This window comes from Pholcus phalangioides, unplaced genomic scaffold (genome assembly GCF_987345545.1).
Source record: "Pholcus phalangioides strain wild (caught in Gottingen) unplaced genomic scaffold, Ppha-v1.0 ptg000015l_1, whole genome shotgun sequence".
In the NCBI taxonomy this organism is placed as follows: Eukaryota; Metazoa; Arthropoda; class Arachnida; order Araneae; family Pholcidae; genus Pholcus; species Pholcus phalangioides.
In genome coordinates, this window is record NW_028301608.1 from 66,643,319 (window position 1) to 66,670,171 (window position 26,853).

The window sequence follows — 26,853 nt, forward strand, 5'->3', positions numbered from 1 at the left end:
TAATTTGTCATTTCGTGTAAATCAAATTTCAACATAAAAATAACAACTGAATTTCTCCAGTCCTTTATGTTAAATAACTGGAATAATATGTTTAATAGTGATTCAAGAATGATGTAGCTGATCAAATCACAATACAATCAGTCTGCTTGTACTGTGAGCGTCACAAGTCATAAATATACCAATAAACTGAGAATTACCTATTATAATATTACACAGAATGCAATCTTTGATAATAAATACACACACACTATATGTAATAAACATATTTTTTAAACAATTTGACTTGCAACAGAAATTTTTTTGGTAACTTGAATTAGTTTAGGCCAATCATACTAATTTACGGAAGATTATGGTCACCTGCAGCTTTACAACAAAAATTATCATTAAAAACAGTCAAAGCATTTTGGTGTCTGTTCACGTGTTTCATGCAGGCACACTCAAAATGTCAATAATATTCAAGAAGATTAATGTCAGCGTAATGTATTCTTGAAAAAAAAAGCCGGCAACTTATGCACAGCATAACAATGATATATTTATATATATAGACCTATTTAACAAGTACCTGTACATTGAGGTAAACCATGAATTTTCAATCGTGAATTTCTTAAATATAAATATCAATTCAAGGATCTGATAGAGATTCCCAAACAGTGTGCTGCAACACCCTAGGATGCCACTAGATTGGTTACAGTTACACCAAATGAAATAATAGGGGCTAAAAATTACATTGAAGGTAGCATAATAGGACCTTTATTCACAACCAGTATGTCTAAGCACAAAATGGTTCCAGAGGCTCTATGGAAATGATTTGAGGAAAAACAAGAGAGCAGTAAGATGTTTACAATTACAATATCTCATTCCCAAGGGTGTCACAAACATAAAATATTCAGGAATCCCTATGGTAGAGTCAAATGAAGTCTGTAGCCTTCAGGAAACAATCACAATTCTTTATGCAAGAAATACTGACACTGTCAGTAGCCATTTAGTCAATACTTACAATTAATTTCTTGTTTTTATTTCCTAGTTTAGAAGATTGTTTTAACCAGCTTTCAAAAGTATGATGCCATGCCTATGTATAAAGTTCCAAGTGAGAAAGAGAAATGAATGACACACATGCAATGCACTCAAACAAGAACTAGTAACATGCAAATAAAAAAGCAAATATTAATACCATTAAGACAGTTAACACAAAGGCAGCCAGATAAATAAAATTAAATATAATACCATGCATAAAAAACCAGTCAAGTTCTGTTGCCCACAACCAACCAAAAAAAATGAAAACCATAAATAAAAGTTTTAAAAGGGGAGAGAGAGAGAGAGAAAAAAAAAGACTTCGTTTAGAAGTAATATCATGCAATAGAAAATTTCACAGAGGTTATGAAAAGTTAATAAATCAAAAAAAGTTGAATTAAAAAAACCCCTTCCTAAATTTCAATGTGTACTGGTTTGTTGGACAATAAGTACATAAAAAACTATATAGACCCATTCACATTTAGTGCACTCTAGGTATTTCAGGGTGAAGCTTGCAAGCAATGGATTGAAGATGCCTGCCATAGAGCATAATAACTACACCACATGTGCTCCTGCTACAGACCTTCCTTATTGTGGCAGTTAAAAAAAAAAAAAAGATTGGATAACATTTCTGTTGTCCTTGCATTCACAGTACTCTCTCTTTAATCTGGCACATATCAGAACAGGGTGGTGCTAAATTACTACTACTTAACCAAACATGCACCTCATACAAATTCCTTTATGGAATTTTTAATGAATTAACACATGCCGGAATGTGTGTTTTGAGTGTATGATTGGCCCTAACAAATTTATGTCGTCGAATTGAGCTTGTTTCGTGTTCATGCTGCCATTCGGCTTTTCTCTGCCAAATTACTGGAATTTCATTGGAAAACCCCATTTAAATAACAAACTTCTGCGCAGACACGCAATGACACATTTTGCTCTTCTATGACTCGAGGAAAATCTGCCTAAAAATGCTGGGTTACTGAGCAGGCTAGACTAGCACATGGCCAGATTATAGTCCACTGTACTTTTATTTTATCTCATATTTACTAGTATTTTTGTTCTTTTGCATTTCCAATCCTGTTTTTTTTTTGTTTTTTTTTGAATGGTTGACAAGAAAAACTTCCCCCAAAATACATTAAAACGATTCCATATTTAGCAAGTAAATTAAGTTGATCTTGCCAAAACCTAGAACCACCCCATTCAGTGGAAAAATTACATTATTGGTATTTCACTACACACTGATTTGCCTTTCCTCCGCTCAAGGACCCTATATCCGCTCATGACCAAAATTGATTATTTTATGCTATGCATACCTAAAAATGTAAAAAGCATGATGCGCTTCAAACGCAAAAGATATTAAACCTTTTGTACTCTCAGTTTTCAACTTTGATAATGGGACGCCACAAAAATGTTACTTTATAGTCTGTTTAAAGAGCTCATTTTCTATGGCAACACTAGAATCAGGTTGATTTCAATCAGTGATTTTTTTTTCTTTTTAGAGTGCATGATAGTCTCCTTCAAAAAATGTATTGGGGGGGGGCAGCAGAGGTCACTATGGATACAGTATAAGACTCTAGAATTTGCTGAAGGCAACTCTGACAAAGAAAACACTAGACAATGGCACTGCAGCTTGAAATAGACTATGTATGATGATTGAATTGGAGTTTGAGAAAAACAAAAAATTACCAAGGGGGGGGGGGTGGTCACCCTGTCATGGAAAAGCCTAAAAAATTATTTTAGCTGTTCTCAGAAAAAAAAATATTTGGCTCACAGAAAATTTGGCTGGTGCTTAATTTTTTTTTTGATTTATCAGCCCTGCTGTAAGTATCGTACGTGTAAACTATCATTGTATATGCCTATGACCTCTTTATATTATCTATATATATATATTGAAATGTCCTGACTGATTCATCATAATCGAGCCGAAACCACTGGACTTATGAATATGAAATTCAGTCAGTAGTTTTATTTTATGAAGTAAAGACCCACTAAGAAAGGGTTTTTCGAAATTTGACCCCTAAGGGAGTTCAAAGGTTATGCAGAAAAATAATGGGGAGCCGAAACCACTGGAGCAATATTTATGAAATTTGGTCAGTAGTTTTATTTTATGATGTAAACACAGACTCAGAAGGGGTTTTACAAAATTTAACCCCTGAGGTGTGTCATAAGAGGGTTCAATGGCTACATAGAGAAATCATGCCTAACTGAAACTAGTGAAGCTATATTTATGAAATTTGGTCAGTAATTTTATTTCATGAAAAGATTCACTCTAAGGTTTTTCAAAATTTGACCATTACGTGGGGGGGGGGGGGGGGGGTTCGTAAGGGGATGAAATGCTATGTAGAGAAATCATGCCGAGTGAAAACTGCTGAAACTATAAATTTGAAATTTGGTCAGTATCTTCATTTTATGATGCAAAGACAAATTTTCAAAATGAAGGATTTCTCAAAATTCACTCCCTAAAGACATTTCAAGGAAGAATTTTCAGATTACTAAATTCACGCGAGCAAAGCCGCGGGTAACAGCTAGTAGATGTATATGACTAAGTATTTTCCCCAAAATTTTACACTCATTTTACAAGATTTTTTTTCTGAATATTGATCATCTTGATGTGCCTGTGGAACATATTTTTCAGTTGAAGGAATCTTCAGTCACCCTGTACATGTCTATCGTACATGTTGATACACTAGTGCCATTGCACCAGTGCTTGAAAAAAAAAATCGGAAATTTTTTTTTAAGAGCATAGCTCCTTTTCATGCAGACAAACGCACTGATATAAATTTATAATTTTCCTAAATTTTTTTGTTCTTAAACTCTAATGTATCAATTAGAGATGCCAGTAGGAGGGTGACTATTGCCAGATTAGGTGCCAGTCAGTGATAAAATAACTTTCAAGATTAATTTCACTCCTTTCCAAAATTTTAGGGGTAATTTTGTAAAAAAAATTTTAATGAAAAACTGAGAAATAAATCCATGTGGGGAAAAAAAAAAAAAAAACCACCTAAAATTTGTAGGAGTATTTACACTCAATGAAATTCGGAGTGAAATTGAATTTTTATGCGTGAATCACACATCTAGATGTGTATTGGCAAACACTGGTACCAGTAAACATTTTTTAGTTGCCAAGGCGACCTGGTACAGGTCAGGCCTTGCATTACATATATTCTTAATTCTTTCATTCTGAGAACCGCTTACATATTTAGAGAGCAATTTGCACATTTCACCAACACTCTCTCTGAGCAATCGGTTTTAAGAAAACTGTCAACTGGTTTCTCTCCAAACATTTACAAGAAATCCATGTTAAAATAAGCAAGTTTCATTTTCCTCCACTTCTGCTATTTCTTGAAATTACGAGAGTTCAAAAAGGAAGAGTCTTCAAATAGAATCAGAAGAAAATTTGATTTACAAAATCCTGATTTCAATACGCAAAAATAAATAACATTTGAGGTTTACATTTCAACTAAACCCACATGTACTTTAATGATACAGTACTACTTTAATGAATACATTACTCTCCATAATTCCAAAATTTGTTAATCCGGCCCATCCAGAAATCTGGCATTTTTTATTCAAGCATAGAAGAGGAAAACGTGCCACTATGTTCTGTGCGCAGAAGTTTGTATTATTTAAATGGGCTTTTTCAATTGACTTCCAGTGATCCAGCAGTTTTGTCAATCTGGCACACTCTGGTCTGATATGTTAGATTAGCGAGAGTTTAACTGTAATAAAACCTTTTACCATTATATCAAATCAAGCCACACATTTTAACCTTTAATTAATGCAGTCATCTTTTACCGGTATCATGCATACTTGTGATTCTATGAAAGAAACAAAGAATTGAGATGAAGAGATCAATAACGTATGAAGATATAATTTATATGGACAAGCTATGTTGCTGTAGGAAAATGATGTCCCAATTAAATCATTATGCTAATGCATGTGCATATGTTAAATTGCTTTAAAAAAGCAAATTAACTACTGCACAATACATTCACTTCGTATAAACATTCCTCTAGAGCAACAGTTCTTAACCTTTTCTGACTCGCAGAGCCCTTTTCAGTATATAATTTATATGGTGAAACCCTGTTTGACTAGAGGAGCCCGATTTAGTATATGTTATATGGCGGAACCCTTTAGAGCTTCATTTTTTTCATCAAATTCACTAATTTATTTCATTTCCCTCAAACAGAACCCTTAACATAACATAAAAGAGCTTGACAAATTGCAAAAAAAAATTAGGCACCAGACTTTATTTGGAACCAAGCATAGTTTGACCTTAATGGCCCTTTTTCATTGGAAGACATTATGAAATTGAAAAATTTTCCGATTTGTAAATGAAATTTAGAAAATTTAAGGTGCCAATATGGATTTTATAGTCAGCATGGTGACCTGGAATTTGTTAAGCAATGAAATAGAGTATATTGTGTCGTAGCATCTTTCAACATGCATTGACTGGTATGACTGCTGACCACCCAGAGAGACCATTCTCATCCTCTAATAACCAAAGCATGTCTAAAACATGGAAGGAGCATCTTTTCCTAGAATTATTTATCTGTGTGGACTTGTTTCATGTACCCCTGTTCTGTTTCCATCACATATATTTCATTTGATTCAAATATATTTGATACTCACAAAATAATTTGTTGATAAGAAAAATTTGTTTGGAGTAAAAACTTTATTCATTGTGGCTTCTAAGAAAGTCTTAATTTATTAATTATAATTTCTTGAAAGCGTCTAAAATTTTCCAATTGCAGAATGTAAAAAAAAATTTAGTCAAACATGCTAAGCCAGAAATACCAAGAAAAATTAATTGATAAATTAAAAATAATACATATTCTCCAATATTTTGAAAGTATTTATCAATGAAAGTCAAATAAAATTACACTAATGGTGTCTGTGAAATTCATATCTGACTTCAAGACATACCCTGTATTTGCATCTTCTTCAATCATCAACACCACTTTCTCAAGTACCGGGCCCTAACACTAGTCCGTAAGATTTTCACAGTTTCATTTTACCCATTAATTTCTCGTTAGTTGTGTGTATGACTAGACCTTTTACTTACACAAAAGAGATTTACCGAGCCGGTCCACACAACCATCATTGAATAATGTGAAGGCTTTATCTTTATCTGAAACCGACTATAGCTCAGGCCTACCACAATGAAAAAAGTGATGCCAACAGCACGCGGTGTTCCCAGGTGGTCACCCTCCCAAGTACTAACCGCGCCCGATGCTGCTTAACTTCGGTGATCGGACGAGAACCTGTGTTTTCAGCATGGTATGGCCGTTGGCTAATGTGAAGGCTAGCCATATAGATGTTTGCATAATTTCTGATCAAGCAGCTGAGTGCCAGATGGTTAGGAGGCACTATAAGGGACTTTAACGACATGGTGTTCATGTGTATTACACAGTATCCAAAGAAGTTCAAATAGCATGGCTTTACTGTCAAGATGACTAGTGGAAATGAACAACACTGTTCAAAACAATCCAGGAAAAGTGTTTTCATAGTCCAAGCTTCCTATAAGTTCCTACAAATACTGGATGCGGCTTATTCTTTCCTTTCAATGCTCATGGATTTGAGGATTTAATGACTTATGGCATGCAAGTTGTGCAATACACCAACTTGCTTAATTTTTTTAAATCCCAACCACAAAAAAACAGCACTTTACATCGATACCTATATGCCTCTAAAGTTGAAAATTTTCACTTCTGTGGTTACAGAATTGGCTGATTAAATTTTGAGTTCTTTTTCTCACAATATATCTGATTGTAATTATTGATAATGATATATATATATAACAAGCAACCACAGCAAATTTTTAATTTTTCTTGCAAATTTTTCCACATTCAGAAACATTTTCAGAAGCTTTGAAAAAAACATTCAAAAGGGGGTTTTAGAAACATTTAGTTGACATCAGGGCTGGATAAATCCTAGGTGCCAGGTCGCCATTACAACTAAAAAATTTGGTATATTGGCATGGAACTGTCTAATATATATCACAAATTACGGTAGTTATTTTAATGTACAATATGTTTCATAGAAAAAGTCTCTTGGAAAAATAAATTTGAATCTGCTCAACTGAAAGAAACTGATCAAGAACTGAAGGAAAGAACTTTTTTCTGTCATACATTTGTCTTCAATATAGGAAGGTCATTATGAAAACAGAACAGCTTCACAGGTATGTGGATCATGGATCACATATGGAAATGTTTGTCAACAAGGGAATCAAGAGAGAACAACTTCTTAGCCTCCTAGATAGTCTTGCACCCTGATAACCATAACTTACAGGGGGGAAAAGTTTTGTTAAACCTTAGCTTCAGAATGTGGAAAAAAAACCTCTTTTGAAGGGAAAAAATTAGTAACATTATCCAATGTCCTGATAACAAAAAACAATTTTTTTCGCATATATTGGTCCATTATGTCCATGAAAAAGTGATAACATTGTCTGTGATGTGATTCTACCAAGTGCTGTCCACTGTGTAATATAAAATCTAAAGTAAAATAAATCTAAAAGAAGAATGAATGGATAATTGTGTTTTACTACCAGCAGAATGGAAATATGAACTACAGTAAAACCTCGTTAAGTCGTCACCCTAATAAGTTGTAGTTTTTCTTCTGGCCTGTGTAGCTTTTATAGAAAACAATGTTATTAAACCCTCGTTTACTCATTGCTAATTTCAGTTAACTCATCACAATGAAAAAGTTTGAGAGAGAGGAACAGATGATTTCTATGGCTTCCTTTAAAAAATAGCTTGTTAACAGTATTGCCATATACTTAAAAGTCGCCATAAAAGCTTTATGTACCAAAACTGGAACAGTTCAAGTAACGAAAATTACGCTGGGGAAGTTCATTTGCCGACCAAAGTTTTTGAAATGTTGGGGACTGTTCGAGATAGACCTGATTTCTGAAAGTGTTCCACTAATTTAGGACTTCTAATTTTAAAAAAATTATCTTCGTTGAAAAACCAGGCATTTTTTAAAACGTTGGTCTTCTAATGTGAGCTTTTTCCTTACCCAGGGCCCCCTTGATGTCAAAAGTGGACCCTGTGTTCAAGATTACCTTGTAGTTAGTATGTGAAAGATTACCTTGATAAATTTTACTAGGATTGCCTTGTAGCTGTATCATGAACTACTGATGAAGAATTAAAACTCTATAATTTTTTAAATTTCACGTGCATGTAAAATTATTGAGCAATAATTCTGTTGTGAAGAAAAGCTAACTATTCTAACAGTTGCTCTGATTAGTCTAAATTAAAAATTACAAGTATAAATCAAAGTACCATTATATTTTACCACAATAAGTCAAGTAATAAGAGCTCAGAAAAGGTTAAAAAAAATTTATTTTTTTTTTGCAATCTATAAATTTCATTATTAAAATATGAATTAAAATTGGCATATTAAACGTTATATTACTTTAAATTTACACGATTTTTACAATATAGCACATTGAAACTCATGGCACTTCGGTTAAATCGTCACTCCGCTTTAGCCGTCATAATTTTTAGATAACATGAGGTAATGACGGCTTATCAAGGTTTTACTGTATTTTTAAACTGAAAATTGTTCTCTCATTTAGATGCACAAAAAGGCTGAAACCATAAAGAAAACACTAATTAAATACTATATTGCATTCATTTGGAATGTTAATTTTTGTTTATCACAGAGAAATCAAAAATTTACAACACTAAAATAAAAATACATGCATAGGCCTACATCTCTACTCATCTATTATACCCACTATTAATCCAATTCATGTAATGAGAAATTCTATTTCTTGAAATCAAACTTGAGGCTTTATTCAAAAATAAAGTATATAATAATTTACAAGATCCGTACTTGTTGCTGATAACATGAGCTCTACAACTAAAAATTGAATAGTTGAGTACTGTAGGCCGAAAATGTATCAAGTCAACAAAATATGTAAAAGTATGTCAGTTTACTGTTTTGATTATTATAAATTAACTAATTATGAATTAGTCTGTCCCTCCTTCAAAGAAAAAGAAACCACACCAATTAAAAGAAATGTGAAATACAATCCAAGCACAATAGTGGTTACAAAAAATTTTGAGAGGCTGGAAATGAAAACATGACCTATTTGAAGTTTTAACGAAATCTAATAAATAACTCAAATTTAAAATTGAAAAACCATTGAAAATTGCCATAAACACTGTTACAAACTGAAAGATCAGTGGTTCCCAACCTGTGCCAGGCAAAGCTCTTCGAGCTATGTGTGAACTTTCAAGATACTCTGCGGCCATTCTGAGAAAATGAAACAAACCAGTAAATTTAGTGAATAAATATAAAAGGGAACTCGCCATAGAAATTCTTTCTAAAAAGAGCTCAGTGAATCAAAAATTTTAGAAACACTGTAATAGACAAGGTTAACTAGAACGCTGAGGAACAATTTGAATAGATACATTTTACATCACTTAGTTAAGGAAATATGTTTCCCCACAATGAAGCATTATAGACCTGTGGCTTGTGCAAAACTGAGTATGATGAATGAAGCACATCAAATTCTCATTCTGAAAGCAAAAGTTGTAAAAGCCTTAAAGATACTTCAAGGATAATTTCGTATGCACTATAGTGATATCTTGGCTACAATTATTTGTTCCAGAATTACATGTGTCAGTCAAAACATGATTTCTTACAGTTTCTGTAATATATATTAATCAGTATCTTCAGTTAAAAATTTGTTCTAGGGTAGTTAGTTTGTTCTTCCTATGGCTCAAAATGTAAAGGTAAGTTTTATAAAACGCCAAGGAACACTATAAAAAATATATTTAAAAAAAACTATGGCTGAAATAATCAAAATCAAAATTGGAAGTATTTACAGGAAGATGAGCAACTAAAACATGAAACTGAATCCTAGTGCAATAAGGTGGAGGTGAGCATGAATTACTTACTGAAAATGTACCTACACAAGAAACTTATTAAGCTACTGAAAGAGGCTTAAAGGGGCAAAAAGAACATCTACAGAGGGAAAATAAGAAAATAAATCATAAATTTTTCATGATGCATTAACTAGTTGAGAGTAAATAATGGTTGACGAGATGTAAAACTGACAAGTTGAAGAAACTGATTCTGTAATTAATACTAAAATACAATATATCATCGTTAAATTTAAGCGTCTCAGTATCATGGCAATAAAAATCTTTCAATTGCCACACTTTTTAATATTTAATTTGAATAATTAAAATTCAATATCATTCAAAATTACCAATTTAATTTTCAACTAAAAACACTAATTTTATTTCAATAGTGGTGAATTTTAAGAAAATTGGTATTCTGCGAAATCACTCTTCGTCCCTTCCCTATTAAGGTATCCTACATCTTGCAATGGTAAAATCAGATCAGTAAGTGAAGTTCAGTGTGAATATGAATTGAACATTTCAAAGTTAAATATTGGTTCATTAATTGTGATCATATATGTGTGGTTGACAACATTATCACCTATACCTATCAATATTATCTTCAATTCAGACTATTACTACAAATGTTTCTAGCATGTTTTGAGGAAGACGCCCATAAAATTCTCAGTAGGGAGGTTTCATGTTAGTTTAGCCTTCAATGAAGTACAGGTATCTCTCAGTTTACACGGTTTTGCTATAACATAATCTTTAGAAATCTATTTTAGGAATTTCGACCTGCAAAATTAGACTTGGGGTTTAACTTTAATCTTGGAAATAGGCTTGCAAATGGAAGATACAACATTATTAAATCCTTTGACAACCAAATACGTTGAATTCGATGATGTAGGTCAGACAAATATGAGTGAAATTCTCAGAATTTGCCAGATCTCGCTGATAAACACTGTTGCAGTGCACAATGAACAAACACCAAATGGCAATGCCATGAGAAATTTAATTGAAAGAAACTAGAAGTAGAATTTTCACATTTGCGAGAAATATGTGGAATTATCTGGCTTTGCTACTAAAGTTTATATAAAGGGGCGAAAAATGTTGCCAAACCTCGAATATTTCGTTAAAAAAGTTATCAGCCTATCATACCAGGCGCTTCAGGAAAGAAACATCCATACTGACTAGAATCATTCAGAAGTAGTGAAGACAGAAAAAGTATTAATTTAGTTACAGGATTTATTCAAATAAATTTCAATAACTCATTAAAAAAGTTCCTTTGCTGTTAGATTCAATCTTTTTAATCCTGTTGGGAAAAACAAACTGCCTATTCCTATCTTTTCCTTCATGTGACTATTTCGCAGAACCAATTAATCACATAAAGTGAGAGATGCCTGTGTCTGATATGGCATTTCTGTCACTAAAGTAGTACTTAGGGGAATAACCTTGATATACTTAAAGGTGTATTTAACGCAGGTAAATTACCACCTAGATAACTAATTTATACTTGAACACAACTATCTACAGTGCACAGCAACTCTAGATAAACCAGAGTGGAAACAAGACAATGGCACTCCAGACATAACAAGAGAGGGGTCTGAAAGGGGTTTAAAACCCACTTCCAGAATTTTCATCAATGACTGCTCCCCATTTCTTTCCTTACAAAGGAAAAAGTCGTCAAGCAGGTGCTAGAACTCACAATGCTACCGCAATATTTACACATGTGAATGGGGCTATAGGGTCCATTTTTTGGAGAAAAAGTAATCCATAATTTGGTATAAAGTATTTTTTTTGAAAGTGAAATAATCTGGTCAATTTTTACAAAAGAAATAAAATTTAAAATTTATGATTTCGTTAATTTGTATAGTGAAACCTCCACAATGGGCAGATCCTATCAGCAGACACCTATTAACAGACACTTTTGGAACACAACTGGAACAAAAAAAGCTTCTATTTTTTTTTCTTTTTTTTTGAAAACATTTACTGTTGCTTATATCATCGAAGCATGAAATTCTCTTACCAATGAAAATAAATATGTTAATGATGCCAAAGAGACTTGGTTGTAGCTTATTTGCACATGCAAAGTTTCTTGTAATTTTTTTGGTTGGAACAGCAAGAACACAACAGCTCATCAGAAACAATGTTGCTAAAATAACTTTGCGAAATTTTAGTGTTGCTAAAATAACTTAACGCTATTAAATAGTATAAATGCACCCTGTACGTGTAAACCACTTTCCCAACCTTTTTTTTCGTCCCATCACCCCCTTCAAAAAAAATTTCCCCCATCGCAATCTAACCGATAGGATCCTATGTTATACCCATATCTTCTACCACCTCCCTGGACATTCAATCGCCTCCAAGCGGGCGTTAATGCCCACATTGGGAATCACTGGTGTAAACCATTCCTCTGAGGAATTTCCTAATGAACTTGCACATGCATGCTGGGATACGGTATAGCCCTAAAGTATTAATGATGTTGGAGTTATACTCATTTCATGTTCAAGAAGTGCTGCCACGTTTTCCATATTAGATAGTAGCAGGTGCCTGAATTTTTGTGTTTATATAGGCCTATTGTATTGAAGGTTTACCAGTTCTTTGTGGAAAGAGTTTTCAAATGTATAACCAGCTTGCATCCACACCTGAACATTAGAGTGTCAAAATGAACCAACTTCAGCTGACCACCATGCTGCCTGTGGGGAATCAGACCCATGTTTTTATGTCTAGTTTTATAGGAAAAAATGTTGTCTATTATGACGTCCATGCAATTGGACAGTGGCAAATCACATGAACCAGTTGCAAAAAGTCTAGGATTACAAAATTTTTAATGTGTCTATCAAAAGTATATTCAATTAAAATTAACAAAGATCAGGGCTTGAAAAATCAAAGGCAGAGCCAAACTAAAAATATTTCATAATTGTGTGTATGGTTTGCCTTTCGTGACAATATCATACATGCAAAACAATCTTTGTCTTTTAGCCAGCATAATTTTAAATATTCACAAGCAGTAGCAACATTTTCTTAGACTGGTTTCTGCTTATAGAGGAAAAATTTATCTAGCCATAGGTCACTAAAGGTTGAGAACCATTGATAATAGCGCTTAATTGACTGTCAATGAAATATATAAATATATAATGTAAAATAGTGGTTTCATGCACAGAACAATTAACATAATGGGTATGTTAAGGATTTCTTGTTTAGACAATTTTGTCAATATACCAGGACTTGATGAATCCCAGGCCAACTATAAAATCTGTATTAGCATCTAAAATTTTCTATATATATGCAGTACACTCCGCTTAAAGCGACCACATTGGAACTCTGGGTTTTCGATAATTATCTGAATGATAACTATATCTGAAAAAGTCACATTTGACCACCATACACCCTGTTCCACCCAACAGTATTGTAAACAGGTATTAGTGAAAGGGCGCAACTGCTTTTCCTTTTCACATAATTGTTTGCAAAATGTTAAAATAGTTCCCTTTTTTATTTTATTCTAAAACAGGACTTTTTTTTTTGCCATTAAGCTAAAATGCTGCATTTTTTTTATTCAGCCATTGGGAGGTGTTTCAACTGTTTAATGTGTAGTACGTACAAATCACGATACTTTTCATAATGTATATGGTAAGTTCTATACATTCCCTTGAGACAGCATCTTAGAAAAAGAAATTAAAATCTGGTCAACTGATTTTTGATTAAGAACTGAAAGGCTTTTTTTCATCATACATTTGCCTTCACTATATGTAGGTAGATCATTGCAAAAACAGCTCCACACATATATAGATCACAGCGAATACTACAGATGGATTATTACACTGAGTTCAAAATTGTTCGTGAACAAGAGGGGTGAAGAAGAATACCTTCTAGCCTCCTACATTGTCTTGCAACGCGATAACGATAACTTACAAGGGAAAAAAAATGAGTTTGATTAAACCTTATTTTTAGAATGTGCAAAAAACTTTTGACAAAAAATTCCTGATGGCTAAAAACAAATCTTTTCCCATGTTATGATATATTGGTCTTTTCCATTAGTGTTTTCTAACTTTTCTTAAAATTCTTCCAAATTGGTCTGCAGTAGTACCGATTGTTCTGCAACCTACTTCACAGGCATATTCTGCTTTGGGATTTCAATGTAAGTTGCTCTCAGACTAATTTAAAGTTTTTGAATTATCAATTTGTCTACCAACATGGAAAGGGAGTTGACAACAGTATGGTTATAACAAGGTTTTACTGTGCAATATTAAAATATTGTTTCCATGTCAGGGTTGAAGCTATGGTTGCATTTTTTGCAAAATACACAGGTAGTTTTACAAAAAGCAAGAAGTAGTAGCTACTTTCACACAAATGCGTACAGGATGTACGAAACGAGCAGACATCCATCAATAATTTTTTCCCCATTCTCACTTTTGTTGTTAAAGGAATTTTTTATCTAGCTTAAACCCTCTTCCCTGTCAATTATTTTCTGGCAAGTTATTTGAAAAGAAAAATTGCAAGTATGTTTTCTGAAAACTGAAGCTCTTCCGTATAAAAAATTCCTGCAAAAAAACCTGATTGATTTGTTCAATATTTTCTAAATGATAGAAAGGACAATGAAAAGGATGGTGTGAATAAAGTCCCTAAGAGATACCAAATGAAATGGTTGAGACACTGTATAGTAGTGTTTCCCAACCAGTGTGCCCCGGCATTCTGCAGTGCCGCGTTATCAGCTAATGGGTGCTGTGAGATATTATGGAGATAAATAAGAAACATGACAGTTCACACTTAAGATCTTAAAAAAAATTTTAAGTTGAATTAATTACTCCCCTCTCATGCATGACAGACTCATTGGATAAGTCGCCATCTGGTGGCAGTGTCAGCAATGTGAGCTTTGGCCTGAGTTAGGTCTGGCTGTCCATGTACGGCACTGTGCAGCCAACACTATCTATAGCAGAAAGCCTCCGTGTAAAGTTTGTGACGTCACTGAAGAAGTCCATTTCACCTATAGTCCTTGCATATACTGCAAAAAAGGTAAAGATATCGCACACATCGACCTGCTATATCCAATGGCTTCAAGTGAAATGGACTTCTTCAGCAACATCAAAGCTTCGTGTGGAGGCCTTCTGTTATAGATAGTGTTGGTTCAGCGCACACGAGCTTAAGGAATAAGGATTCATTGGCTTTGTAGTTTAATGGTCTTGGGTGCTTACCCAGCAAGTGAGAGGACGTAGGTCCAATTCCCAGCAAGAACAGTTGAATTTTCTTTCTTGGATTTATCTTTGCATCAGCCAGCTGTCGAAACTTCCATAGTAACAGCGGAGAGTGATATCACCATCAGATAAGCTGAAAGACATGCTAATCAAGATTGCTAGATGCAATAGATATGTACTTTCCCTCTATTTCCACTAAGAATCTAGACCGGGTTGTCTCATTTGATTTTGCAGACAGTGCGGAGGAAATAAATTTCATTGCTTGCAAATGAGATGAATTTATTAATCTGTGTGCCGATTCCACACTCAAAGGTAAGTTCACCAAGAGTGAGGCATCGGTGGCTGGTTTTTGGCTTGGACTGAGAAAGGAGTATCCTAATCTAATGAAGAAAGCAATTAATGAACTTTTGTCCTTTTCAACATCATATCTATGCGAGCAAGCCTTCTCTGCTATTTCACCAAAATACAAAGTAAGAAATAGACTACTACTACTACTCAACCATACACATGCAACTTCTGTACACATTCCTGTACAGAATCTCTAACGAATTGGTACATGCCAGAATGTGCGTGTATATGTTATGAATGTAACATGAAGTTTGTTTCTGTATGGTGCTTCTTATGTGTAGTGCTGTCATCTGTCGAGAAATACACTGCAAGATCTTGAGGACAATTTACGTGTTTCGTTGCTAACTGTAAGGCCTGATTTCAAGTATCTGTGCTCTAAGCATCAATCACAAGTTTCATATTACATATTATATTCATTTCAATATATTATATTCATTTCAGTATATTATATTCATTTCAGTATATTATATTCATTCATTTTACATATTAGTTTCATTTACATATTAATGATTAATTGAACAAAACTTTATCGATGTATTTTTACTCTGATTTTTGTTGCAGTAAACTGCATTCTGTATTCAAGGAGGGGTGCCCTAAGTTTTTAATGTTATTCCCGAGGGTGCCACAAACTTTAAAAGGCTGGGAAAGGCTGCTGTATAGACTCATTCTTTTTACAAAGGAATGACATCTTTTTTTTAAAGACACAAGTAGGTGGGCCTACTACTTCAAAATCCTGAGTCAAAATTTCCCTTCCAGACATACCTTCTATCTAGCCTAAATGGTCAACTTCAATATAACTTTTGTCAAAAATTTAACTAGTGATTTTAATCACTAGTGGTAAGTAAATGTGTAATTTCATAAAGGTTTTTTTTGTTCAATAATAATAGCTCAACATTTTCACTAAATGTGTTTTTAACAAACATCTGATTTTTTTAATCGAATTTAATTCAATTAAGGGAAATCGCCCTTAAAAGTTCTGCAGTGAAAATTCCCATAATAGTATTTTTTACACAGAGGGTAGGTCTTTTAAAATTCTTACTAAGATTGTTCAGCAGCAATGATTTTTTGACATGTTCTGCATTGGAACATAAACCTCGAAAACATTCCTCTGGGATATTTTTAGTGAACTGGTATGCAAGTGTGTATGCATAGCTGAACATGTATTTATATTGTCACAGTAATACTTGTTTCATGTAACACTAAACCATATCCATCAATATCTATTGCAGCAAAACCTACTTCAAAAAGTAGAGGCAAAACACAAAGGTGCCATGACCCCCCACAAGAATTTTATTTCAGCCAGGAAAGAGACATCCATTTCCTACCCTGGGTGGCACCTACTTGTGCATGATGAAAATAAACACCACACCAGGGCTAGACAAATTGCAAAAAATTCTGTCTACTCACACACAGAAAATATTAGGTGCCGATACCAATTTTTCAACTGGCAACCTGGCATTTAGGATATTTTAAACCCTGGTCTTGAATATTGTACTCTCTTTGCTTCAAAGGACCCATACAGACTCTTGGGTTCCATGTTTTTAAATGGTTTTTAATGATTTTTTCCTTCAAATTAAGACCAGAGGTACACATGTGTTTACCTGACTCCAATGGGCCTTGTAAATATATCAACCCAGATTAATTATTTTTAAAAAATGAAATCTTTTTAAGGGATATCATTTTATAATCATTTTGACATTCAATAAATGCAAATCAATGAAAAAAATTTAATAGCCAGTTTTGACTCGGGGATAAAGACGTCACAAAAAAGGATAACTTGAAAAATGGAAGTAATCCCCAAAAATTCAATCTCTATGTAAACTATGGGATCACAGATTATGGATTATCATTTTGTTGGTAAGTTTTCGCAATTGTCTGTTGCAGCATATATACCTCTTCTCAGAGATTATTTTTCCTTCGGTGCTTCCATTTTAAGCTGCAAAATTCTATAGTGCAGCAGTTCTCAATCTTTTTTGACCAGCGGAGTCCTTTCTGGTAGGCCTATTTTTATTCTGTTCAAAGTTACTGACTTATTTTTATTTCAAATCAAAATTTTTTATTAAAAAAAAAAATCAATATTTTTATATCGAAATATGTATAATTTTTTTTTTCAAATTTACTAGTTTTTTATTTTCCTGGAGTGGCTGCAGAGCCCCAGTTGAGAACCCCTGCGCTATAGTGTATCCATATATCGCTTTAATCCCCTCCACACACACTCTATCCAAGGGAAACCATGGATGTGGGAGTTTTCCACATCAGGAAACACTATGGCTTATAGTTGAGTAATGCAATTAGGGTGAGCGGTATTTGTTTGAAAAACATGGAATAAAACTTATTGATTGAAAATACGGGATCACGTATAAAAAGGTGTTAAAATATTTCTAAAACATCCCCTGAAAAATCCCAACACTGCCCATATTTTTTTAACCCCTTAAAAATGGTGGGGTTATTTTGTATCCCATGCATTGCTCCTCTTGCTACCCCGTGAGAAAGAAATGTTTCTGGTTCATCCTTTTATCGGCACCTTTCAAGCTGGTTGCTTACACATATTTGACAAATTTATGACGTTCTTCTGCTCCTTTCTACCATTGCTCAAAGTTTCCATAAGGTACAAAATGACCCCACCACAGATCTGAATGGCAGCTTGGAAGATTGTTAATTATTTCAATTACCATTTCAAATTATTTGTGAAACATCAGATAGCAATATTCAAGATTGAGCACATGAGGACAGTGCTGTTAGTGAATTGTACTAAAGATCCACGTAATCAACATGTCGCGGTGTTATTTGCAAGGACTGTGTTTCCGACTTCGAATAAGGCTAACTTTGGTGCTTGTGAAAATATGGTAAATATTATTTAAATTTATAAATTAAATTTCCCGCATATTCATAAAATTATCAGTTCAGTTTTTGAATAGAAAAAATTTCATTCAAAAAAATGTAACAGGCCTACATAATTTTAAGAAAATTACAAGTCATGTATACCTCACTTTCTTTCAAATGCGTGTCTCAGTAAAAATTCATTTTGAGAAAATAAAGAAAATTGACACATTTACTTAGTGAATTGACCGTTTGATGAATGAAGTCACCAAACGAATGAAGTCACGTAGAAAACTGAATTGCTTTCACAAAAAAAAAATTTTTTTGATTTTTTTAAAATTGCATTTATACTTGCTGAGATCAAAATGACACTATGATGCCAGTTAAGGGTAAATGCACAAGGTGTCAATTGAAACTTATTTTGCTTGTGTCTCTCCCACTCTCAACAGAATTAAGATGATTTAGATGAAATTACACAAAGATTAGAAGAATGACTGCAAACTAAAGTCATGGAGAAAAGTCCTCTCAATGGAAAAAGTAAAGAAAAAATGTAAAAAAAAAAGACTCCATAAGTCCCAAAAACACCCAAATTCTATAAAAAAAAATGTATAATTCAAGAAAGTGAATTCAGAGACAAAAATTTAATGCAAGTTTTTAAAAATGATTGGGGAGGGGGGATTAATGAAACGATGTTATGTGACTTCACACCTTTTCCCTTTTATCTATGATTTCTCTGAATCGGTATTAGGAACAGTTAAAATGAGCTGGGGTGGGTGGGGGAGGGAAGACGGTTGCGCGGGCGGAATGCTTTACCGAGAGAGGAGGAGGAGGATGGATTGGGGGGGGGGATAGAGAAAGAGAGATAGCAGCCAACAAGAGTGACAGATGTGATTAATTCAAGATTTCCAAGAGGCGCAACGGACCAATCGCAGTCCACAGCGCTCAGCTGTCAGAGATGGCTCACTTTTTGCCTCCAAAATTTAAATTTCCTCTCTGCCTCTCTTTCTTTGTGGGATGTGCCATTACATCAACTCTCCAGGAACGTTTTTTTTTTCAATGAACAGCACCAGTAATTTTTCAGCACTTTTCCCCTCCATATAATTGATTTTTCCCCGTGTTCAAGCATAAAAAAAATTATGGTAAATCATAAAACACAGGGAATATTCAAATCTAGGCTTTTCAAGAAATACTCTTCAGAACTAGCATTCATAAAAACAGTGGGTAATACAATTTTTTTTCTCCTCTTTCGTAATGTTAATTATTTAAGAAAAACCCTTTATGCTGAATTCACACAACACAGCAAATTTATGACTACCACATTTTTCATGATCATTATATTCATCAAGAAAAAAAATTTCCAGCATCACCTGACTTTTTTTTTTTGCACAATTTAGACTCAATTCAAGAAATTAGAAAATTTACTGATATGACAATGTTACTCAAGAGTTACCTCTGATAAAGTTTAAATCTACAGTTTCTGTTAATCAAACGTGTAAGAATCTCTACACTGTGAACGCGCGTTTAATACCTCCATTTTTGCTTCAAGAAATTGAAAATTTTACTATTTCAAGAATATGCAACTAAAAAGTATCACTGATTTAGTTTGAATAATAAAACAGTGTATTTTTTTTATCCAGCTCGAAAATCCCCACACTGTGAACGCAGTCGAAACTCTCACTTTTATATCAATAGTTTACTTCATCTATAATTAGATTTCACGTAGCTCTGTGAACATAAATTTGTGTGTGAATGCTGTTAATTATCAGTGAATAAATGCTACAATGACTTTAACGAGTAATGAAAAATATATAGGAAGATGTTCTAAACACATTTTCCCCTCGTACTTGCAAACATTCTCACACATTTTTTTATGTAATACTTGCGAGCACTCTCACGCATTCTCAACATTGGTATGTACATGAAAAATTACACGATTGAATATGAATTTCTAGGGCATTGATAAACTTACACTGGTAGAAAAGACATTAGAAAGCAAAGATAGGACATACCTGATTCCTGTACATTGATGTGCCTATTTGCTGTTGCTGGGGCTGCTGGTATCCAGAAGCTCTCATACCACCCCAAGAACTATTTAAGCCCGGATATTGTGGATTAGGGTTGCCCATATTCTTGTGTAGGCCCTGGTTGGAGCCGTACTCGTAACTGTTGTGATAACGCTGCAGCGAATTCGGGGCCTGCAGCAGCTGATTGAGCGTCGGCGTGGGCCCCGTCTGCTGGGCTATACTGGGGCCCAGCAGAAACCTCTGCTGTTGCTGGGAAGATGCTGCTGCTGCTGCTCCGGCGGGGTACCTGCCCATCGTGGGCCCCGGCGACCTCTGCTGGGGGCTCATCATGTTCCTTGGAGACTGGCCGTAACCGGGCCTCATCTGCGACTGATTATACTGCGGGTACATTTTGTTCGGTTGGGAGTTCGAAGAAATATCACCAGAAGAAGAAGAATTGCCCATGTCACCGCTGACATAGCCACCACCACCACCACGCGGATATCCGAGTTCGCACCCGTGATTATAGCCATCGGGAGGACCACCCGCAGTCCGAAAGTCGTCGTTGACCATCGGGTTCGGATCCCTGGCGGCGTTGCTTTGATTAAAAGATTGGAAATCCGAATTCATTCGCGAACGGCTATCCACATTGTAAGTGCCGTCGACACTCATTCCACTGCCAGGCCTGCTGTTTGTTGCAGGTTGTTGAGAAGCCGCACAACCACCACCACCTCCTCCATCTTGAAACTGCTGCTGCTGCTCTATCGTTTCGCGACCGTGTTGTTGTTGTTGGCTGGATGCTGCCGCTCGGTTTTTGACCACCATGTTGCCGCTGCCTCCTCCTCCGGACGAATCCTCCGAATCCTCGAAAGTCGTACCATTTTTCAGTGACGACTCCGGGCCATCCGGCTCGCCCGAACCATCGGGATTTTTCGTTTGATCCGAGCAGGCCATCCTCGTCGCATGAGCTGGCGTAGCCATGCTGTTGTTTTATGGTAGTCAGGCGGCCGCCAACAACAGCATCTCGCTCCCCTCGTCGTTATATCCACTCACACACACACACACACACTCGCGCACTTTTTTTTCTCTATCTCTGTTTCGCCGTCACAATCTTCGCCGATGCATCGCGTCACCGAAACAATCTCCACCGGTGACCGATTCACGAAAATTATAAAACGGATTCTTCACTTAAACAAAAATTACAATAAAAAAAAAACAAACAACAGACACTAACTTCGCGTCGACCGAACAACTACCATTATTGCCGAAACAGCGCTCGCCTCGCTCTCTCTTCTTCAAAGCGGGAACATTTCTGATACTGTGTGTGTGTGTGGTGTTTTCTTTTCGAGTAACCTTCCGCGATTATTGGGAAAAATCGAGCACCAAAAACTGCCACAAAGTACTCGCGGGACGTCCACGAAACGTCCGAATCCCGACGTCGGACGTTTTTCGTATCCGAAAAATCCAGTCTCGAAACAAATCCGGACGAAATTGAAATCCACGGAGACGGAGCAAGCGCACTAATTTTCGCAGAAGTGTTGGCGGAAGGATATTTCAGGTCGGCTGGAAGTGGTGCGTCATCGATGAGTTTGTGTGTAGGTTATAATTTGGCGACCTTGGCGACTTCCAACAGGGAAAAAAAATTACGTTTGCACATTTTTTTCCTTTGATTATCTTTCCACAAAGACACAAAAATCGAGGAATTATAAGTTGAGAAACGATCGAAATTACCGAAGATTTTTTTTTTTTCGTCGAAGGGATTTACATCCTAAAAGGAAATTTCGAAATATTTTACAAAGAAGCGATGCACAGTAGTTGGTGGTTGTGATGGAGGAGGTTATATAAAATAACGTCGCCAAAAACACTCGCTTTTTTTTCCTGCAGCGAAATTATTGGCGACCCCCCGAAAAAAAAAAGCTTTGAGCCTGACTCAGTGCCTGAAAAACAGCTTTGCATCAATCGAGCGCGCTTTTGTTTTGAGGTTTTGACGTGTTTTTTTCCTTTCTCTCTCTCTCAGTGTTCTTTCCTGTCGCTTTGATTTCCCGTCGATTGCCGCCGCTCGTCGATGTGTCCGCGATATTCGCGCTCCTTCCTCTCGAAAAATTCATCGACGAGAAATTTCCCTTCCCTCGTGCTCGTAGCCTAATGTCCAACCCATGGCTCCAGCCCCACATCAATTCCATCATTTATTTATTTTTTTTTAGACTACATATTTACTATGGAATGGAACGATAAAATTCCCAGCATGTGAGACCCAACTCAAGGGTGTGGAAGCCGCACAGAGTCGTATTTACAGGAGGGGGGGGGGGAAAGGGAGCTTAGTGGGCCATAGCCCAGGGCGGCAAATTTGAGGAATGAGTGGCCAAGAAAGTTAGTAGAATGAGAGAAGAGCGGCAGATTCATATAAACCTCAATAGATCCATCTCTGCCCGGACAGCTAGGTCAGTGAGTGGTCAAAAGAGTGACTTAAAGTATGAGTAAGAATGTGATGAATGACCAAACTAGTGATCTACAGAGTGAGGGACCACGTTAGTGAGTCACCTAGAACATCAGCAAGCATGAATGTGAATGACCGAAAGAGTGACTTAGAACGTGTACCAGCTTGTGAATGACCAAAAGAATGACAGACAGAGCATGTGTAAAAGTGTAAATGAGCGAAAGAGTGACAGACAGAGCATGTGTAAAATTGTAAATGAGCGAAAGAGTGACATATAAAGCAAGAAACCATGTCAGCGAGCGACCAAAAGAGTGAGTGACCTAGCAAGTGTGTGAGTAACCAAAAAGTGTGCAAGCATGTGAACGACTAAAAGAGGGACGTGTGAGCATGGGAGTGACCAAAATATTAAATTAAATCTCCCTTGTAATGTTGAAAGATAGGTTTAAGGCAGAGGGGAATTCATGCTTTGCCTTGGGCTACACAAATTTTGCAGCCCTTCTCCCATTCTAGTCAAACTTTCTGGACCACTTGTCAGAGGTGATTAAGGTCGGTTGAGGCCCCGTGCGCGGAAGAAAATATTGGGCCCCTTAAAGTAGAAAAAATGGTTAGAAGAGTAAAGTTGAAAAAAGTGGTGTTTCGGGGCCTATCAAAAGTCGGGGGCCCAGGGCGTGAGCCTGCCTTTAAATCCACCTCTGCCACTCGTTCTTCAAATGTGCCACCCTCTTGGCCCATCAGACACGAGACTAGACGTACGCACTCAGACTATTAGGTACACACACTTACACTTCCGGCACAACTCACTAGGTAATAAATTGCCTATAGATGGCGATAGACGTGAGTTGTGCTTGGTTTGAAAGAAAGAAAAGAAAGCCCTCTTTGCCCTCCTCCAACTGTCTTCAAGGCACTCTTTTGGTCACTCACATGCTGGCCACATTTTCTTTGTCACTTTTTAGGTCACTCCTCACTCTGGAACCTCGCTCTTTAAGTCACTATTGTAGTCATTCACATGCTTGTATATTCTTTTGATCATTCATATGCTTGCATACTGTTTTGATCACTCACATGCTCTAGACAGGGCCGCAACTAGTGGGGAGAAGGCGGGTCTGGTGCTCCTGGCGCTGCACCAGAGCGAACGCAAATTTCATCAATCAAAATTCTTTTAGCATTACAAGAGGCGCCAAATGTATGCTTGCTCCAGCTGACTAGGCATATAGTTGCGGCCCTGGCTCCAGGTCACTCTTTTGGTCACTCACATGCCTGTGAACTTTTTAGGTAGCTCACTGACCTGGTCCCTTACTCTCTAGGTCACTCACACGCTTGTAAACACTCCACTTCACTCTTCAAGTCGCTCACTCACCGGGTCCCTCACTCTGTAGATGTCACTCACATGCTTTCAAATTCTCTAGGGCAGAGGTTCTCAAACAGTGGGCAGTGGCGCCCTATGCAGTACCGCTGACGAAAATTTTGCGGAAAATGTTCTTAGTTAAACAGCTAGCTCTAGGCAACCGGCGGAGCTCGCGAATAAGCATTAAATAAGGGGAAGGGGTGCCATGGGTGTAAAAGGTTTAAGAACCCCTGCTCTCGGACGATATTTTGATCAGTCACATGCTAGTAAACTCTCTAAGTTAGTGGTTCTCGACCTTTTTTTGACTCACGGAGCCGTTTTCAGTATATAATTTCTATGGGGGAAGCTCGGTTTGACTGAGGAGTCCCTTTTTGTGTAAAACTTTTATGGCGGAACCATGTGTAGACCTCTTTTTTTAATTATCTATCAAATTTACTGATTTATTTTATTTTCCTCGAGTCGCTGCGGAACCCCCGGGAACTGCATACTGATCCCCAAGGGCTCCGCGGAGCACCAGTTGAGAACCGCTGCTCTAGGTCACTCTTTTGGTCATTCACTGATCTGGTCCTTTGCTCTCTAAGTCACTGGTTAAGTCACTCACTGACATAGTCCCTCGCTCTCTACGCAGAGGCGGATGTATGGTTTTACCACCTGTGGGCTACACGAATTTTGCCGCCCTTCTCGCATTCTACTAATTGACCGATCATTTCTCAAATTTGCCGCTCTGGGATAAACACCGCTAAATCAAACATACGCTTCTGGTTAAAGGTTGAAATTTGTACTCTTTTGGTCCGTGGCACCAGACCCACCGGTTCCCCACCCCTCTAGTTGCGGCACTGCAGGCCAGTATCTATACCACTATATTAATAATGAATGCGTCGTCCCGAATGCTGGACTAGAAGGGAGTACCGAATTCACCCTTTAATTGTTCCTTCTACATTACACTGGGACGTCAAAATGATTGCTTGCCCAGGCCGACAAAGTGCATAGTTTCGACCGTGCTCAAACGGAAATTGTTTATAATTTTATGTCATGAGCGGATCCAGAGGGGGCAATCGTGGGTCACTTCAGTGATATGTTTATGTGCCGCAGGTCATAGTAATCTGTGAATGTGCCGTGAGCCGCTTGAGTGAATTGGTTATATGCCGCGTGCCACTTAAATGAGCTCAGAATAGGCAGCGGGTCACTTTATTGATCTGCAAGTGTACCACGGGCTACTCAAGCAGGGCCGTAATTAGGCTGGGGCTCTGCCCCAGACCCCCCGAGCCGAATAAGGGGACCCAAAAAAATTACACTTATTTTGCATAATAATAACCCTTTCAAGAAGGGCCCCCAAGGAAAAATCTGCCCCGGGGCTCCGAAAAGGCACACAACGGCATTGCACTCAAGTGATCTAGAAATGTACCACTTAGCTAATTTTCACATAATTATGTTTGAGGTCACATTAGAAGACTAGGAGGGCCACATTTGTCCCGCGGGTCATAGGTTGGGCATGTATGGTCTACAGATATCCCGAAAATGTCTATTAATTTATTGGGCTGAGCAAAAGACCGTCTAATTCTTTCTACCGCCAAAATGACCACACAGCAATTAATAAAAAGACACTGGGCGCTGGGGAGTGTCATGGTAGTGATCATGTGGCTCTTTGGTTTGGATTTTCATAGGCACCTTTATAATAAATTTATATTGTAAAAAAAGAAAAACTGATAAGGTTCATCTCAGAGCTACGCTACAAGGGGTATCGGAAGCTTTGTGTAGCAGATTTTGAAGCCTAAATAAAATTTGGAGGTGGCCGGACCAGTGCTACAAAGCCGATGTCGCTGGCCTAAGTCCTATCCGCAGGGCTCTCATCTCCTGAAGCCATGAAAACAACCTAGGATATTTGGCAAGTCACAGGATAGGTTTTTTTACAATCTCCTTTCAATGCAAACTTGTCGCTCAGGCTAGAGCCCTATCAACATTATCTCCCCCCCCCCCTACAGGACAGGGGGATGTAATCAAGCCTTTGTGGGCAGGGGCGGGTGTACGAAGGATCTGCTTTTGGGGGGGGGGCACAAGGAATCTCTTCCAGGGAAATGAGGTTGCTAACCTTCGAAAAGCATTATAAAGTAACAGGAACTGGTCAAGAGATAGCATATTAAGAATTTTTTTATTATGATATTGATTAAAAGGATTGCATGAGGCACTGGCTCCCTATGAATCTCCTCATGTCCCCATTCTTCCTGCAGCAAGGCTCCAGCTAAATACTTTATCACGCGGGGCAAACGGTCATTTTATGCGCCCTTTGCCATATAGAGGGAAAAGTTAAAGGGTGAATTCGGCATCCATTTCTGGTCCAGCGACAGGGATACCAGACCCGCTGCTCCTCCCCAGCTGCTGCCCTGCCTAAGGCTAGGATCTTTGGCAGCACCCCCTCCCCCCACCCGGTCAGATGTTTCCCCAACAGTGAAGTTATAGTGTGGAAAAACAAAAATTTATTCTTCGTGGGTCAGTCCTACCTTTGTCAGGGCCCACGCCTCTGTATGAGGGTTATCAAAAGTCACCCATTTCCTACCGTATCTATAGACGGAGCATTGTAAGAAAAAAAATTCTGCAAATTTTAAGAAATGCAAAATTTTGATTTCACGAATGATAGTTAAATTTCATCAAGTCTGGGAAAGGGAGCTCAAACAACACACGAAATCAATCATCATTCAACGCCCGACTATGAAAATACATCAAGAACTTTCGCTGTTTCAGTTAGAAAAAAACTACTTTCGGCGGAATTTAGAAATTTTCACCAACACTGCACACATCTAATTATTCTTCCCTTCAGATCGAAATTCTGAATTCCGTT

General features: G+C 36.8%; 1 protein-coding gene and 1 non-coding gene across 6 annotated transcripts in view; both read right to left on the bottom strand.

The window, feature by feature from the left end:
• LOC149076555 (trithorax group protein osa-like) overlaps positions 1-22,021 on the bottom strand; it is a 121,880-nt gene extending 99,859 nt beyond the window's left edge. For 3 of the 5 annotated variants that reach the window (XM_089244137.1, XM_089244134.1, XM_089244135.1), the window contains exons 1-2: positions 20,242-22,021; positions 998-1,069 (exon numbers count right to left, since the gene is read on the bottom strand). In XM_089244137.1, coding sequence (XP_089100263.1) covers positions 998-1,069; positions 20,242-21,216 — 1,047 coding nt within the window. In that variant the 5' untranslated portion in view covers positions 21,217-22,021. The remainder of the gene's footprint in view (positions 1-997; positions 1,070-20,241) is intronic. The other 2 variants (XM_089244133.1, XM_089244136.1) reach the window with 2 other exon arrangements.
• Positions 6,193-6,311, bottom strand: LOC149076556 (5S ribosomal RNA). The gene has a single exon (XR_016194279.1). It is a non-coding gene; the product is annotated as a 5S ribosomal RNA (ribosomal RNA).
• Positions 22,022-26,853: the final 4,832 nt, after the last annotated feature.